The 17,818-nt window shown below is 42.3% G+C and overlaps 1 protein-coding gene across 4 annotated transcripts in view; it reads right to left on the reverse strand.

Annotated features, from left to right (window-relative positions):
• The window catches only part of LOC102932517, a 60,905-nt gene extending 43,504 nt beyond the window's left edge, over positions 1-17,401 (reverse strand). The window contains exons 1-4 of one of the 4 annotated variants that reach the window (XM_027824301.3): positions 17,249-17,401; positions 16,422-16,499; positions 14,834-14,933; positions 12,417-12,485 (exon numbers count right to left, since the gene is read on the reverse strand). In XM_027824301.3, the coding sequence (XP_027680102.2) occupies positions 12,417-12,485; positions 14,834-14,911 (147 nt within the window). In that variant the 5' untranslated portion in view covers positions 14,912-14,933; positions 16,422-16,499; positions 17,249-17,401. Of the gene's footprint in view, positions 1-12,416; positions 12,486-14,833; positions 14,934-16,421; positions 16,500-17,222 lie in introns of those variants that run through there. The other 3 variants (XM_043540323.1, XM_037893407.2, XM_037893409.2) reach the window with 3 other exon arrangements.
• Positions 17,402-17,818: the final 417 nt, after the last annotated feature.

Below are 17,818 nucleotides of genomic sequence, written 5' to 3' on the forward strand. Positions count from 1 at the left end.
TAAATTGCAGAAGCAGCCTTCTGCATCGCTTGGTCAGAGAAGCCCCTTCCCCCTCATTTGTAATCCACTCAAAGAGTCAGAATGACAAACATATGAGTCCTCATGAAGTGGCAACACTGGAACAATAGATTGTGTCTGAAAGGAAGGAACAACTTTGACAGTGACATTGAGATTTGGACAAATTTGTGAGAGAGATTCAGCCACTCTAAGAACTTTTCCTAGATCAGTCCAAGTCTACAATAACGACCTTCTATTCAACCCCATCTATTTTCTGCAGAGTCGTGTCAATCACTTGCAAAAAAGACATGCACTGATCAGGTTAAACTCCCATGAATGACTACATTATTCACTAACAATTCCCTTAATCAGGAGAAGATTGTTATCAACATGTATTTCTAGTATAACCGTTACCAATGAATCTATGTATCAAAGAATTTTTGCTTTACTACTGACTTCTGTAGTATCTGAACACTTCAGAAGTTAAAAAAAACAAAACAAAACACATTCTTCCATCCCCAACAGAAAGGAGTAAATTGCCTGAATGGCATACACAGTTTAAAATATTTTTTTAAACTATGAAATAATTGTGGGAAAGCTAAGGCTAAGAAATGAGTTTTGTATTTAGTCCAATCTGTGGTCCTTCTCTCCTCTGTCAGCAAGTTTCACAATCTTGGTCCAGCTCTTGAGAAAGTTCTGTCTGTGTTCAGGGATCTTCCCCTAGTAAACAACACAATCACCATGTGCATTTGTAAATACACATTTTCCAGATGGTGAAAATAAGATACAGAGAGCTTAAGTGATTTGACCCAGGGTCACAAAAGAAGACTGTCGCAGAAATGAAAATAGAATCCAAGGTCTCTTAAATCCTGTGCTTCAGTCACAAGAACATTCATCCTCTTCTCCTGATGTTGCACTGTCAGTTTGACTCTTCTTCGCTTTGACCTTGGTTTCTATGTTTTAAGTCAGAGAATATGCAAAACTAGCCTGGTCATGAGCTATCAGAGTTCTCTCCACTAACCACTATCAACCATACACTGAAGCAGAAATAAGCCTCACCTCAAAAACCTTGCTTCTTTGATGACAGCTGCCCAATTGTGTAAGAGATGGAAGGAGAAGTAGGGGAGACTGTTGCAGAATTTATGTCTAGAAGATATATGATAATTTCAGATCTTAAGAAAATGAAAGGGCCCAATGGAGCTTTGATAGCATTGGCAAGCAACTAAGAAGCCAAAGCGATGTGGCCACTCAAAACTACACCCATGCAAATATGCCCAAATGAGCTGCTGTGACATTGTGCACTTGCAGGCATGTCCAAGCTAGACTGACGTCCCCTGCCTCAGAGTGGAAATCTGGGCCTTCCAATTAAGACCCCAAAATTTCAGTTCTTAAAGAACACTTATGCCACAATTGTGTAATTTTCCACATGACTGAACCCTACCCACAGCTAGGTGCAAGTCATCCATTTAACATATTTAAGGTATGAATAGACAAAAAAAATCCCTTCATGAAAGGTATCAAGACTAGCTGTCCCTGCCATTTGAGCCCATTGCCAGGGTCCCTTTTCACCTAATATTTCATTTTACATTGTATAATTTCAAATGGTGATGCATGATTGTCAATCTTAGCTTCTCAGTTTACTCCTCCCGGCAGCTAAGATATCAACGAACATAGACCATTCTTCCACAATGAACAGAAGCTGATGTACTGCATCAGTCTCTCCATGTGGTCTCTCTTCCCACTTACAAAACTTTTTCCTGAAGTTAAAATCGATGCACAAAAATTTACGAAGAGAAATCTAACAAAATTCGAAGGACACAAAAACCAACATTGAAATTTCACATAAAAAGGCTATGGGAGGGTGGGAAAGATCTGTATCAACTTATGAACTCTATGTTGTACTAGGAATGAAGACAAGCCCGGACATCTCGAAGACAACCTATTATACTGCATTCAAACAACTGCCCGCCCCTATGAGAGGGCAGTTTGAATGCAGTAATAATAGGGTCCTGAAAAGGTGTTTACACCTCATTGAAAGACTAACATCAAAAGACATCAACACTACAATTCGGAGCCATCAACTTTGTCTCTAAACTGCGCTGTTGGCCCACCCACATGAAACAATGGCTTTTCTACACAGGGGCCGGCAGGGAGACAGGCATGAAAGAGAGAGGACTCGGGGGTAGGCTGGAGCTTCTCACGGTTGGTACATAGTTCACAACAGACCCCTATTTAAGGACAGGTTTATGCTCTGCGGAGGGGCTCCAATCATCACCACACGAAAGGAATGGGAGGTGGGGAACTATGGCCGGACTGAAATGCTGACAAGCCTCTGACTTGCAGGAGAGGTGAGATCAGAGATGGGGAGGGTGCGTCTCATGACTTTTGGTTTTTTTCAAAGATCTCTGTTGAAAAAAAAACAAACAAACAAAAAACCTCTTGAATGCGTTCAGATTTAAAATCTCTATGGTTAAGAAATTCCTTTGCTAAGCCTGTGGTTCCTTGCTTTCCTGCCATGCCATCCCCAAAAGGGTTAAACTAGAAGCCCAGGCTGCCCACAGCCAAGGCAGAACTCAGGTGAAGCAAGTAAAAGCAACTGACAGGTTTGGGAAGTCTCAGACACTGGTTTTGAAATATAGCGTGGCTGGGCAGTGACATCGCACATCCCAAAGAAGGGTGTCAGGCAAGAGGTTTGAGCCTGGGAGTATGCCCTCTTGTCCCAGAGCTAGAAACAATGACTAGACTCTACCTGGACACATTTGGCTTAGAAGCATGTGGAATCCAGTGACTTGGTCCACTTGCAACAGACCGGTGACTAAACAATGGAGTACAGAGCCCTGTTGTAACAAAAGCAATCCACACAGTAGAGAAAAAAATAGAGATTTATTTATTCCCAGCTTTAAGTAGATTTCAGAACATAATCTTAACTATGAAGCAGCTAATATGGCAATTCTCCTTCTGCAATTTAAAAAAAAAAAAAAAGATCATCACTGAGCTCCCACTGCTTTTTAGACATGGGTGAATTCAGTGCTCATGAAAGATGCTCTGGTGACTGGAAAACTAAATGCAGCAAGAGCAGCAGTAATGCAAGCTTCCAGATGTTGCCGCAATAGCGTGCCTCAGCTCTGACCTGGAGCAATCAACTAAAGGGGCTAAAAACGTAGTTTGGCCTCCATGCAATTCTTGGCTTTTCAGGCTGCCAATGCAGTTATAGTTTTGGATGAGATCATCCATCTCTTTGGAACTGGAATGAGGACAAAAAGGAACTATAAAGTGGTACCATGTCATAAGTCAAATTCCAAACCTAAAGAAAAAAAAAAAAAAAAGAAGAGGAAAACCCAAAAACTGAGCAAAACACAACTGAGTAACAAACAGCATGCCTCGGATTTTTTAATAAAATTATAAAGTTAGTGGATGAAAGATAAGGTACATATAAATATTTGGATTTTAATAAGACACTTGACACAGAATCAACACTCCACTTTCAAAATTTATTAAAATTGGCATGGATAGGGACACTCACATAAATAAAAGAGTACTAAGTTCAGGGTGGGGAAGGAGAGGATGAGGAAGTACCCATAGAAACCTAAGTCAGATATGGTCCTATTTTACACCTTTATTACTGGAAACAGTTAACTCCATAATAAAATCTGCAGGTATAACCACCAATGGCATACAAAGGAAACAGCTATTTAGAGAGTAGAAACGAACAGAAAAAAAAGATTAATTTGGAGAAAATGCAAATTATTGTTCAGAGTTGGGTGGGGTGGAATTAGGAACAGATATTCAATGGGAGAGAAATCCGGCAGCAATTCTGAAGAAGAGCTAAGCAGTTGACAGCAAATTAGACACAAGTTTTATGCTAAAAAGGCAGAGGTGTCACATAGCAGTGAAACAACTGTCCTCTACATAGTTTTGATGCAACCACACCCAGAATACTGTACTCAGTTTAGAATGCTTCACTACTGATACATTCAAGAAAGTTCAGAGAATTGTAATCAAAATAATCTTAAAAAAACAAAAAAACAAAAAACAAAACAGGAGTACTTGTGGCACCTTAGAGACTAACAAATTTATTTAAGCACAAGCTTTTGTGAGCTACAGCCCACTTCATCGGATGCATAGAATGGAACATATATTAAGAAGATATACACACACATACAGAGAACATGAAAAGGTGGAGTAAGAGGATAATTAATTAAGATGAACTATTATCAGCAGGAAGAGAAAAAAGAAACAACCCACCTTTGTAGTGATAATCAAGATGGCCCATTTAGACAGTTGACAAGAAGGTGTGAGGATACTTAATATGGGGAAATAGATTCAATATGTGTAATGACCCAGCCACTCCCAAACTCTATTCAAACCCAAGTTAATGGTATCTAGTTTGCACATTAATTCAAGCTCAGCAGTTTCTCATTGGAGTCTGTTTTTGAAGCTTTTCTGTTGTAAAATTGCCACCTTTAAGTCTGTTACTGAGTGGTCAGAGAGGTTGAAGTGTTCTCCTACCGGTTTTTGAATGTTATTCCTGATGTCAGATTTGTGTCCATTTATTCTTTTGCGTAGAGACTGTCCAGTTTGGCCAATGTACATGGCAGAGGGGCATTGCTGGCACATGATGGCATATATCACATTGGTAGATGTGCAGGTGAACGAGCTTCAGATAGTGTGGCTGATGTGATTTGGCCCTATGATGGTGTCACTTGAATAAATATGTGGACAGAGTTGGCATCAGGCTTTGTTGCAAGGATCGGTTCCTGGACTAGTGTTTTTGTTGTGTGGTTGCTAGAGAGTATTTGCTTCAGGTTGGGGGGCTGTCTGTAAGTGAGGACTGGTCTGTCTCACAAGATCTGAGAGATTGCGGGATCATTTTTCAGGATAGGTTGTAGATCTTTGCTGATGCGCTGGAGAGGTTTTAGTTGGGGGCTGAAGGTGACGGCTAGTGGCGTTCTGTTATTTTCTTTGTTGGGCCTGTCCTGTAGTAGGTGACTTCTGGGTACTCTTCTGGCTCTGTCAATCTGTTTTTTTAATTCAGCAAGTGGGTACTGTGGTTGTAAGAATGCTTGATAGAGATCTTGTAGGTGTTTGTCTCTCTCTGAGGGGTTGGAGCAAATGCGGTTGTTTCATAGAGCTTGGCTGTAGACAATAGATCATGTGGTATGTCCTGGATGGAAGCTGGAGGCATATAGGTAAGAATAGCGGTCAGTAGATTTCCGGTATAGGGTGGTGTTTATGTGGCCATTGCTTATTAGCACAGTAGTGTCCAGGAAATGGACCGCTTGTGTGGATTCGTCTAGGCTGAGGTTGATGGTGGGATGGAAATTGTTGAAATCATGGTGGAATTCCTCAAGGCCTTCTTTTCCATAAGTCCAGATGATGAAGACGTCATCAATGTAGAGCAAGTAGAGTAGGGACATTAGGGGACAAGAGCTAAGGAAGCGTTGTTCTAAGTCAGCCATAAAAATATTGGCATAATGTGGGGCCATGCGGGTACTCATAGCAGTGCTGCTGACTTGACGGTATATATTGTCCCCAAATGTGAAATAGTTGTGGGTGAGGACAAAATAATCTAGGATCTTTAAAGAGGTTTAAGAAAAGGCTAGCACCTTATACTTTTTCAGATAAATCTGAACCATGGAAAAACTGAACTATGGATTCAACTATATAATCTGGTGGGCTATAACTACTTTGCCAAACCTTCAGGAGCATGAATAGTAGCCTAGGGCCATATCACACAAACACAAAAAAACACATTAGTTTACACTTTACATGAGTTCCTTAGACTACACAGACTTTTATCCCTAGCCTTAAAGAATAAATTTTGCAGTTCTGTTGTTAGCTATTAAGATGCAAATCACCTATAAAGAGCGCACACACAGACGTTTCATCAGATTGCTCAAAGTTTTTCTCCATCAATCTTGTGCACTGGGTTAGTGGTGGAAGAACTTCCTACATTTCGAGAGGATTGGTTAAGATCCAGTGCATCACTTGGTATGAACCATAAGTTAAAATGTATTTCTTCAGCTATCTATGCAATCTATACAATCCAGAAAAAAAAAATGTCTGGATTTTCACTGAGAGATGAAGCTAGAAATTCTACTGCAGAATAAATTGCTGAGTTTGACAAGGATTCTTTCCAGGACCTCTCTATTTCCAGAAGGAAAAACTTGAGAAGCCTGGTCAGCTTCCCTAAGCAGGCTCAGTTCTGAGTTTTCTTGCACCTTCTCACTTGGTCATGAGCAATCTTCACTAAGGGCTTGTCTACACTTGAAACTCTACAGCAGCACACTTGCAGTAGCACTTCAGTGTAGACACTACCTATGCCAACTGAAAGGGTTCTCCCACTGGCACAAGTAATCCACCTCGTCCATTGACCTGGTGCTGTCTTCGCTGGGAATCAGATTGGCTTACATCATCATTCAGGGCTATGAATTTTTCACACCCCGAATGAAATAGCTGTGTCAACCTAACTTCTTGGGGTAGACCAGGCCTAAGTCCAACAGAGGTTCTCTGTCCTCCACAGCTGAAGTAATACAAGCCTCATTCCAAACTGACTCCAAAGTTCACTTACCCTATGTTTCTTCCACTATTCAGGATATTTTAGCAGTAGGTTTTGTTGCCGAGACTTGAACTTTCAAGAAAATGCTAACGTACAAACGCTAAGTCAGGAACTGTAGTGGAAACCAACTATGGCTAACAGGACATCTTACCATATGATGGAGTGTTTACTTACTTTAACCCAGAACCTAGCTATTATCAGGCATGAACAACTGCACCAAATACCTGTCACGGTGTTGCCCACTTGAAAATTAGACTTCTGCCTCAGCAACTGGGCAAGAAAACTTGGTGACACATTTAAGTGTGTCCTCTCCATCAAGCATAAGTGGCTGATGCATATAACAATTTTATTGTATTAATATTAATTATTTATAAAAGCTACAATGAAAGCCACTGTTTATGCACTATTCATAGCTTTAGCATGAACCTAGATTGGGAGCATTTTCTTTCTTGCTTATAGGTTTGTTTCTTTGTTTTTTTCACTGCCATCTTAATTTTTTCCCCTTAATAGATGCTTCCATGTACTGTTTCATGATGGTCCAAAGGAATTCGGGTAGAGACTTGGTACTCTTCTTCTGGTATCTAGAACTGACAACTGATGGTAAGCATTTGGGATGTCTCCTGGAGAAACTGTAGCTCTTCAGTTTTCCTTTATGTATTTTATGTGTCATGGTCTTCACTTTCAGTCTGCCAGCTGAGCACTGAATAACGGTTTTGCTAACGAAACCCTGTCCAGCCTTGGAATGCTGATTCTCAGAAGTCAAAAGCCAGTAACTGAACTGAAGCACTTCCAGTTCCATTTTGACAGTATATTAAAAAGAAAACATTTTATAAAGCACCTTTCATAGAATTTCTCAATTAATTCATTCACAAAGAGAAATAAAAGTGATTATGACTGGTCATCAGCTCAGAGTAAGAACCCTCCTGTGACGGGACGGGCAATAACAGAGAATGTGGTAATGGCAGAAGTGCCAAATGATTTTTTTGTTTTAGTTTTCCCCAAAAAGCTTAGTAGCAATTGGACACCTAACAGTGAATGCCAGCTAAAATGAGGCAGGATCAGAGGCTAAAATAGGGAAAGAACATGTTAAAAATTAGACAAGTTAAATGTCTTCAAGTCATCAGGGCCTGAAATACATTCTAGAATACTCAAAGAGCTGAATGAAGAGAGATATCTGAGCCATTAGCGATTCTCTTCAAAAACTCATGGAAAATGGGAGAGATTCCAGAGGACTGGAAAGGGGCAAATATAGCACCAATCTATAAAAAAGGAAATAAGGACAGCCCAGGGAATTACAGACCAGTCAGTTTAACTTCAGTACCCAGAAAGATAATGGAGCAAATAATTAAGCAATCAATTTGCAGACACCTAGAAGATAAAAGGATCATAAGTAACAGTCACCGTGTATTTGTCAAGAATAAATTGTGTCAACCAACCTAATAGCTTTCTTTGATAGGGTAACAAGCCTTGTGGATGGGGGGAAAGTGGGGATGTGGTATATCTTGACTTTAGTAAGGCTGTTGATGCGGTCTAGTATGACCTTCTCATAAACAAACTAGGGAAATACAACCTAGATGGAGCTAGTATAATATGGATGCATAACGGGTTGGAAAACCATTCTCAGAGAGTAGTTATCAGTAATTCACAGTCAAGCTCGAAGGGCATTTCAAGTGGGGGCCCTGCAGGAATCAGTGATAGATCCGGTTCTGTTCAATATCTTCATCAATGATTTCGATAATGGCATAGAGAGTACACTCAAAGTTTGCAGAGGATACCAAGCTGAGAAGGGTTGCAAGTGCTTTGGAGGATAGGAGTAAAATTCAAAATGATCTAGACAAACGTCAGAAATGGTCTAAAGTAAATAGGATGAAATTCAATAAGGACAAATTCCAAGTACTCCACTTAGGAAGGATCAACTGCACACATACAAAATGGGAAATGACTGGCTAGGAAGGAGTACTGTGGGAAGGGATCTTGGTGGCATAGTGGATCACAAACTAAATATGAGTCAACAGTTAAACACTGTTGCAAAAAAAAGCAAACATCATTATGGGATTAGCAGGAGCATTGTAAGCAAGACACGAGAAGTAATTCTTCTGCTCTACTCCACGCTGATTAGGCCTCAACCGAAGTATCGTGTCCAGTTCTGGGCACATTTGAGGAAAGATGTGGACAAATTGGAGGAAGTCCCGAGAAAAGCAACACAAATTATTAAAGGTCTAGAAAACGTGATCTATGAGGGAAGATTGAAAACTTTGTGTTTGTTTAGTCTTGAAAAAAGAGAAGAGAAGAGAAGACTGAGGTGGGACACGATAACACTTCTCAAATACATAAAAGGTTGTTACAAGGAGAGGGGTTAATTATTCTTGTTAATCTCTGAGAATAGGGCAAGAAGCAATGGGTTAAAATGGCAGCAAGGGAGGTTTAGGTGGGACATTAGGAATAAGTTCCTGTCAGGGTAGTTAAACACTGGAATAAATTGTCCAGGGAGGTTGTGGAATCTCCACCATTAGAGATTTTTAAGAGCGGGTTAGAAAAACACCTGTCAGGAATGGTCTAGATAATATTTACTCCTGCCATGAGTGCAGGGGAGTGGACTAGATGACCTCTCAAGGTCCCTTCCAGTCCTATGATTCTATGATATTGTTGGTCCCATCACAGAGAATCCACTGCCACAAGTTAGCTCACTATCCCCAACACTGCGGGAGGGTAAAAAGAGAAAATTGCGATCTCTCCCAGAGCAGTCAGAATCTGCTATTGTTGCCCACCTGTCAAGGGGAAAGAGAAAAGGGTTTTCAAAGGAAGACATGTTTTGGAGGTAAGAAAGGAAAAAACTGGGTGTTGTTAGAAAGCAAGCAAGCAAACTAATAATTTCTGGTGGGGGAGAAAGGGAAGAAAGAGGTCTCACATTATAAGCAAGCAGGGTATGAGGAAAAAATGATACGTGAGTAAAGCATTAGGGATTACTGAGAGTTACAGAGTGTTAAGAGAGTAAGCCAGAAGAGGGAGTCATAGATAGCTGTTAGGAGTGTGGCTGGGAGCTAAAGTTACACATCCAGACAACTAGTCAGTTCCACCCTGATGAAATGAAGTTAGTATCAAGTAGGCAACCAGTGGCTCTCACATCTCAAGCAAACTGAATCTGGCTCTTCCATATTCCACAACAAACCAGAGGCAAGAGTGGGGATATTTTTTCTTCATTTTGATACCCCAGACCCATTATCAGCTGGATACTCTCTCTTCATTGGATTTCTGAAATGGACTTCATATCACCCCACAACTAAATGTCATTGTCAGGTAGCACAAAAGGAGTGCACTGACACCACTTCTCCACCATCCATTATGATACACATACTAGAAGGTAGGGCAAACAAGGTTTGTATTTAGAATAGCTAAAATGGAACACTAAAGCCCCAATGCTGCAAACACACATTTGCTTAACTTTACTCACATGCCTGAAGTTAAGCATGTGCATATTCACACAATAGTGGCCTAAAAAGTACTGAGGACTGAGTTTCTGACTTTTGTAAGGTCTGAGGTCTTTTTCTGCAGCAAAAGCAGCAGCAAGAGTAAAAACAGCAGCTATGACCTAAGTTGCAGAGAGCCACATCCTCAGGTTCCATCAATTGCATCAGAACAGTGTAATATCGGGCTGTTAAGAAGGTGTTCCTGTCCTGATCGTACCCACTATCACCAGATAAAGAAACAGATATTAAGATGTTTAAAGAAAACTTTGATAACTTTCTGTCTGGCAAGAAACCACTTATCAACAGTTGTGATTGTAAAATCCACACTTCTCTATTGTTTTGCTATTGTTCACCTGTATGCTCCTGTCTGGTTTTTAATTATTTCTGTCTGCTGTGTAAACTGGTTTCACAACATTTAAATTGACTCTTGTACATAGGGGGTAATGGGCTAGGATTGTTTAAAGAATTGTTTCGTAATGGGCTTGGATTGCTTTGTAGTATTTTAGTTTAAAATGATTGGTTAAAGTATAGCTAAGTAGGACCCAAGTTTTAATTACATAAACTGGGGTCCAAAAGGAAGTTCTTTGGAACCTAACTCCAGAACACAGCCCAAGATGAGAGTGGCCAAAACCATCACACCCTGCCGACCATACCATACAGAAGCTGGAGCCCCGGAAAACCCGATCCTGACTGGCCACCAGGAAAAGTTTGTCCCCCTTATTGGGAGTGGAGAGCACTGTATGCTTAGTGTCTGTATTCTGTTAATAAACATAGGTTAAGAATATTACTGTGTAACGCTGTTTCACTGGGAAAAGGTCCCGCAAACCAGCAGAAGGTTATGCCCTGTGCCCAGGACAGGTAAGAGTGAATGCCTTATGTCCTGAGCCCAGGACAGGAAAGGATGTGGTTCCTAAATTTATAGGGTTATGCCTTGAGCCCCCAGTATGGTAAAGGGGGGGTGCCCTTGATTCTGTGTGTAATACCTTATACCGTCCACAATCAGCTACTCTAGCAAAGACCTGTCCCTTCATTACTGGTCAGTTTTAAATTGCATGTTAAGTATTAGTCAGGCAATGGGATGTTTCTAATAAATTAGTAACTGCTGGGAAGTTGAAAGCCTAATTAATTATTTCAGTATTTTAATCTTTTTCCTCAGTGTTATTCTTTCATAATGATTTTTTTAAGAAGTGAAAATGGTGGTAACACTGTATCAGCAAATTTAAGAGACTGCCTGTAGAGCAATCGCAATTCTTTTTGTTTTCAAAAATTTTGCATTATATTACTAATGAGCAACAGACTCAATACAATTAAAAGCAAGTAAAGGAGGTGAGGGACAACACTTAAGTTAGACAACTGATTTGTGAAGCTGTAATAAATAAATAAAAAGTCCATTCTTTGAGAAAGGATATAAAGAAAGTCTCCCAACTGGATATTAAAGTCTTTTTAAAATGAAAAGGTTTTTTTTCCTGGTCTGAGGAAAACCGAACTTTAAGAACAAACTTGAAGTTCACACTTCTGAGACAGCTAGAGACCAGGTGAGTTACAAGATACCATGTTTGATTTCTAGTAGTACAGGAGGGAAAGAAGGTCACTAAAAGCGTCATTAAGATGGCATCCCTCACTGAGGCAGCTCTTATTGCCAAGCAAGAATGCAGTCTGATGACAGCAGACAGAAGTAACAGAAGAAAAAACACTAGCCACTGAAGTTCTATTATTATAAAGTTCTGTAATCTTAGGCTAACTGAGAAAAGACTGACAACTGTTCAGTTAACCAAGAGTATGAGAACTATAGAACCTGCCTAACAACTTTGAAACCTTTCTGATTTACAGTACTTTCTAGTAGGAAGTTACCTACTTATATCAAATTATAACAGCAACTTTCCTATTATTGGTTTTATTTATGATTATTATATTTAAACTCTTACATAAAAATGCAAATAATGTTCCTTTGTAACTAGAGTTAGTTATTTCTAATTTATAATCACACTGGAGTTTTTCTCCAAATTTAAGCTCAGTTGCATGGAACCTGGGAAGTTGAGCCAGATTTTCTTTTTAAATTGCAGAGAAAAAAGACTTTGCAGGTCAAGCAACCTTAAATACACACAATTCACAATACGCGCATATTAACTTCACTTAAAAGTTAAATTGTAAATATAGCTGCGTTTCAAAAAAATAATGTTCATTGTGTACATTTAACAATTTTAACAATGTTTCAAAAGGCTCAAAATACCAGCATTGGACAATTTTCTGGGGATTTCGTTTTCAGAAAAATTGAATTGCAAATTACACAGGCATTCAAAACTTTTTTTTAAAAACAATTACTCACAATAAGTTTACAGAACATTTAGAAGTGTGAAGTTTATACACAAGACATTAAAATCACATTAGATTACCTTTTTATGTTTTGCTCCACGGAAGTGTGACTGAAGACTTATAGAACTCATACACGGAACTTTACAAACCTAAAGAAATTAATTACATTCAGTTACGCTACAGCCAACTTTAGTATAAAAATACTGTTGTGCAAACACAGCAAATAGGTTTGCAGTTACGGATGAAAACCTTTCATTATATTTTACTATTTTAAGAAACTGGTGAAGGCTTCTTTGAGGAAGGCTTGTGTGAGAAATTTAAAGTAAGAGTAGTACATAACTAATCACATTAAGCCTACTTAGACATCTGGAAAGTGAAGATATTAAAAATAGCACCAGATCTGTGTAAACTGTTTAAGAAGTTTAAAAAAAAAAAAAAACTTCTGTCAATGAACTAGTTTCTGGAATCCCCCCCGATTTTTGACAGTATCCTTTTAACTCAGTAGTTTCCACACTGTTCTGCAGAGTATTGGTGGGTGGTCTGTGCTGAAATAGATGATCACACCATGCAAAGTGCATGGAGAAGGAGCTGGAAACAAGAAGGACTGTAACACCAACACAATAATTATCATAAGATCTCACAGTATCATCAGTACAAGGTCAGCACAAAAATTGTTTACTGTTAACACAAAACAATGACTGAAGGAAGACATCAAACCTATTATTTCCTGCTGTTTTAAGGAACAGCAGCTCAAACAAGCAGAAAAAAGTGGGCAGCTGAGGCCTTGGTTTCTTGCTTCTAGAAATCAGAGCTGGATACATATATGCTGGATCTCTTCCTCCTGATGCAGATACTCTGCCTCATTTTGTCAGAGGTGATGCCTCACCCAAGGAACTCCATCAGAGCGGTAGAAAACGTGTAAAAACTTCCCACAATTCAGCAAAATCAATTTATTGGATTTAGCTTGACACTCTGAGGGTGTTAAAATGCAGCACAGGACTCTATAGAGCAGTGGTCTCCAACCTTTTCACGCCCAAGATCACTTTTTGAATTTAAGGGCCACCCAGGATCTATGCCACCCCTTCCCCAAGGCCCCTCCCCCCACTCACTCCCCCCCCACCCTCACTCACTTTCACTAGGCTGGAGTAGGGGGTTGGGGGGGGGCGGGCCCTCTGGGCTGGCCCTGGGACAGGGGGGTTGGAGTGCAGGAGGGAGTTCGGGGTGCAAGCTCTGAAAGGGGGCTCAGGGCTGCGGTTCAGGGAGCTGGCTCCAGGATGGGGCTCAGGGCTGGGGTGCGGCCTCCCGCCCGGTGGAACTTACCTTGGGCAGCTCCCAGTTGGCAGCGCAGCAAGCAGGCTCCCTGCCTACCCTGGTCCCATGCCGCTCCCGGAAGGGGCCAGCGCGCTGCTAGGGGGAACGGGGGGCACGTGACTCCGTGCGCTGCCCCTCTCTGCAAGCACTGCCCCCGCAGCACCCATTGGCCACAGCTCCCCATTCCCAGCCAATGGTCGCTGCGGGGGCAGTGCTTGCAGAGAGGGGCAGTGTGCCGAGGGAGAACCCTGTCCCTGAACCCCGGGGGCTGCACTGGCTTCTTCCAGGAGCAGCGTGAGCCTAAGACAGGCAGGGAGCCTGCCTTAATGGCAGCCCTGCTTCACCACCAGAGATTGCAATTGACCGGTTGGTGACCACTGCTGTATGGTCAAAATGGACACTAATACTACACAAATAATACACAACTAGGACTCTGTTCTGGGTCAGTTGAGGCTAAAGCCTTTCTAGGTTGGATTCTTATCTGATTAAGGAGAAAGTTTGAAGGACACGTGACGACTTCAGGCACTCTCTAGGATTCAAGCGTTCATTGCTGAGGAAATCTTGCAGTCAAGTCAACTGTGGACCTTTTTTAATCAGAGTCATACTTATCCTTGAAAGACTCCAATTATCTCCAATTTCTCCTGAAGCAACTTGGGTACAAGTATGAAAAAGGATCACATGTTACAAAGTAGATGCCTTAATCCATGAAAGTGGAGAAGCCATCCTAGACCTATTTTCTAATTAGGAGGAAATGAATTGTGCTAACACTGTCACAAGCTACTTCAGTTCAGCACCTGAAGAAACAGGTTCATGGTACACAGCAGGACCAGGTTATTAAGATCATACCCACTCACTTTAAGAAATTAAATATGGGGCCTTACTAGAAGTGCTTAACACTGTTTTTTTTTTCAACACAGATGGGGCAGGGATCAACACTTAATTATTCCTGTTGTCACAAATCTAATTTTATGTTTGCTTTCTGACTCTCTTGCAGGCTACCAGCATCATCCACATTAGTGAAAAGTTACCTGGTTCCTGCACTTTGACCCCTAGGGGCTAGCAAGTGAAGATGATAATACTGCACCGTATGACAGACCTACATTCAGGAGTAAAATGTACTCACTATATCACACAAAACTATGTTATATAATCCATACTTTAAAAAATCACCAAGAAGTCCACTCACCTCACAATAAAATATCTTTTTCTCAGATTCTTGTTTAACATCCTCTGGTTTAGCATCATCCACATTGGTGGTGCTCATCTTGTAAAAGTGGATCAGAGCACTTTAAAAAAACAACAACAATGAATTCACATCTTATTTACACATTTATTTTTTCAGCTTAAAACTAGTAGTGGAAGAATACCTATATGTAAATTATTAGAAACTTGAACTATAGAAAACATCTGAATAGAACCTCTAACACAAAGCAAAAGCATTTTCTACGGTGGTCTTAACTATGAAATATTTTTACCACAAAAACAAGGATGAATATTTAGTTAAAGTCCAGTAAGCTGCTAAAAGCAATTTGATCTTATTGTATCTTAGACACATACGCTTCTTTTTAGTTATCTGTAGTTTTATGGTTTACAAACTTTTACATGTTGAAACAAGGAACACAATTAATTGAATTCATTTTCTTTAAAATGCTTGACTGCTCTATCACCACGCTTGCTTCAGTTATATCGGGGCTTTTCCGAACACAGAAGATACACCAATTTTTTAGTTAAAGGTGTGACAGTTAAACCTATTTAGTTAAAACTGGTGCCACTTTGTGTCTGGACACTCGTCACAAGTGCAAGCTAAACTAATAAAAAACAGGTTTAAATTGATGATCTAATATGTACCCACCATTCGAGTGTTAATTTCAATATGATAAAATTCTAAGTTTGCTCACTAGAAAAAGTACATTACCTATTGCTATACTAACTGAAAATTTATTTCAGTTCCATGTAAATATCTGTGGTGCCCATGTTTTTCTATATCCCACATTCAACCTGTTTTCACACAACTGTGTGCCAAATTATCTCATTTTATTCTGTTTTATTGACATCAGTAAAAGTATCAGGTATCTGTTACAGTTAAGGTGATCACCTGCATAACTGGCAATTCCTAATAGCTTTCAAGCCCAAGGCAGAAAAACAAACTATAAAGAGAAAGTTATAATTTCCCCTGTTTCTTTTCAACTCCAATCCTTTTACACTTTCCTCTATATTAGAAGTGAGGTAATGATTTGTAAATACCACCATTACTCAGCATTAATAAATTTAGCCATTATTAATCAGGCTTAATAAATCCTGTCTTCTCAATGAAGAAACATTAACAAAATCAATTCAGAAGTACATTGAACGACTAGATTTGAAACATTTTCACTGTTTGATGGTTAACAGAAAACAAGAATTATCATCCATTCACTGAAACTAAAGCTAACCAATCTCCCAGGGGACACCTCCCTGCCCCATGGCAAGGGAAAACTAGTTAGCTGGAGATGGTGACAGTTACCTTCCACCACCATGGCAAGGCTGGGACCGAGATATCAGTCCAGCACATTTGAGTGGTGGCAGAGATCACAGGCATCCCCCCACAGGACTGTGACAGTGGAGAGTGGGTAGCTACACTACAGCAGGTGCATGGGGCACCACTATTACCATGGTTCTCAGGAGGTGTTAAGCAGGCCCAGAGTACCAGCACAGAGAACAAAGTGCTGGGGAGTGGAGAGTGTCCTCCTTTCCAACCCCTGAGTTATACAGTAATATAAAAAGGCCATAGTCACCAGCTGGGGGAGAGAAGGACAGTAGAACTCAGAGCCTCAGGCCAGAAAAGATGAGAGGGTGGCAGAGGAACGTGTGTGCTGCAGAGACAAGAGCCACTATAAGCTACAAGACTGACAACAATACAGTCCCCCCCGTACCCTACCCCCCAGACCTTCTCCCCCATACCTTATCTCCCAGCCCCTTGCCCGTGCCCTGCCCCTCAAGCCCTTCTCCCCCATACCTTATCTCCCAGCCCCTTCCCCTGCCCCTCAAGCCCTTCTCCCCCATACCTTATCTCCCAGCCCCTTCCCCTACCCCCCCAGCCCTTCTCCCCCATACCTTATCTCCCAGCCCCTTCCCCTGCCCCCCAGCCCTTCTCCCCCATACCTTATCTCCCAGCCCCTTCCCCTGCCCCCCAGCCCTTCTCCCCCATACCCTATCTCCCAGCCCCTTCCCCTACCCCCCAAGCCCTTCTCCCCCATACCCTATCTCCCAGCCCCTTCCCCTACCCCCCAAGCCCTTCTCCCCCATACCCTATCTCCCAGCCCCTTCCCCTGCCCCCCAGCCCTTCTCCCCCATACCTTATCTCCCAGCCCCTTCCCCTGCCCCCCAGCCCTTCTCCCCCATACCCTATCTCCCAGCCCCTTCCCCTACCCCCCAAGCCCTTCTCCCCCATACCCTATCTCCCAGCCCCTTCCCCGTGCCCTGCCCCCCAGCCCTTCTCCCCCATACCTTATCTCCCAGCCCCTTCCCCTGCCCCCCAAGCCCGGCTGAACTCCCTCCCAGCCCAGGCAGATGAGACTAGGGCGCCCCAGACCCACTCTCGCTTTCTCCCCGCTCCACTCACCGGCCGGCGCCGGGACGCTCCCGAAGAAGACACCAGCGACAGTGCCTCAGGGAATGCGCAACTACATCCGGGACCCCAACTCGAAACGTCACTTCCGCCCCTAACGGCGGGGCCCGCGAGGCTGAGCACGATTATGGTACATGAGACGGAAGGGGGGAGGGATTGACAGCCGGACTCCCTCCCAGCCAATGAGAGAGAGTCTTACAACCAGCCAATAGGAGGGGGAGAGAGGAAGACTCTAACCAATAGCAAGAGCGGGATCTCAGGCCGCTGTTTGTTGCGGCAACAGTTGAGGTGGGTGCGGGTCCAGGGCGCCTTCCCATCGCGGGGCCTGGAAGCGGGTCTGTCTGTGGCCGCCCGCTCCGCATCGAGACGCCCCCGTGCCCAGGCGGGCTCCGAGCGGGGCGGCGGCCCGCTCTGGTGTGTCTCTGCCCGGCCGCTCTGACGCAGACCGGAGACGGGGGCCGCAGCTCTGGCTCGCTGGGTCACCCTCGGTAACGCTGTGGCCGGGCTCGCCCAGCGGGCTTTCGGTCCCTGCTGGCTCGGCTGGCCAGGCTCTGCTGCCCTTTC

This window comes from Chelonia mydas, chromosome 2 (assembly GCF_015237465.2).
Source record: "Chelonia mydas isolate rCheMyd1 chromosome 2, rCheMyd1.pri.v2, whole genome shotgun sequence".
Classification (NCBI taxonomy): Eukaryota; Metazoa; Chordata; order Testudines; family Cheloniidae; genus Chelonia; species Chelonia mydas.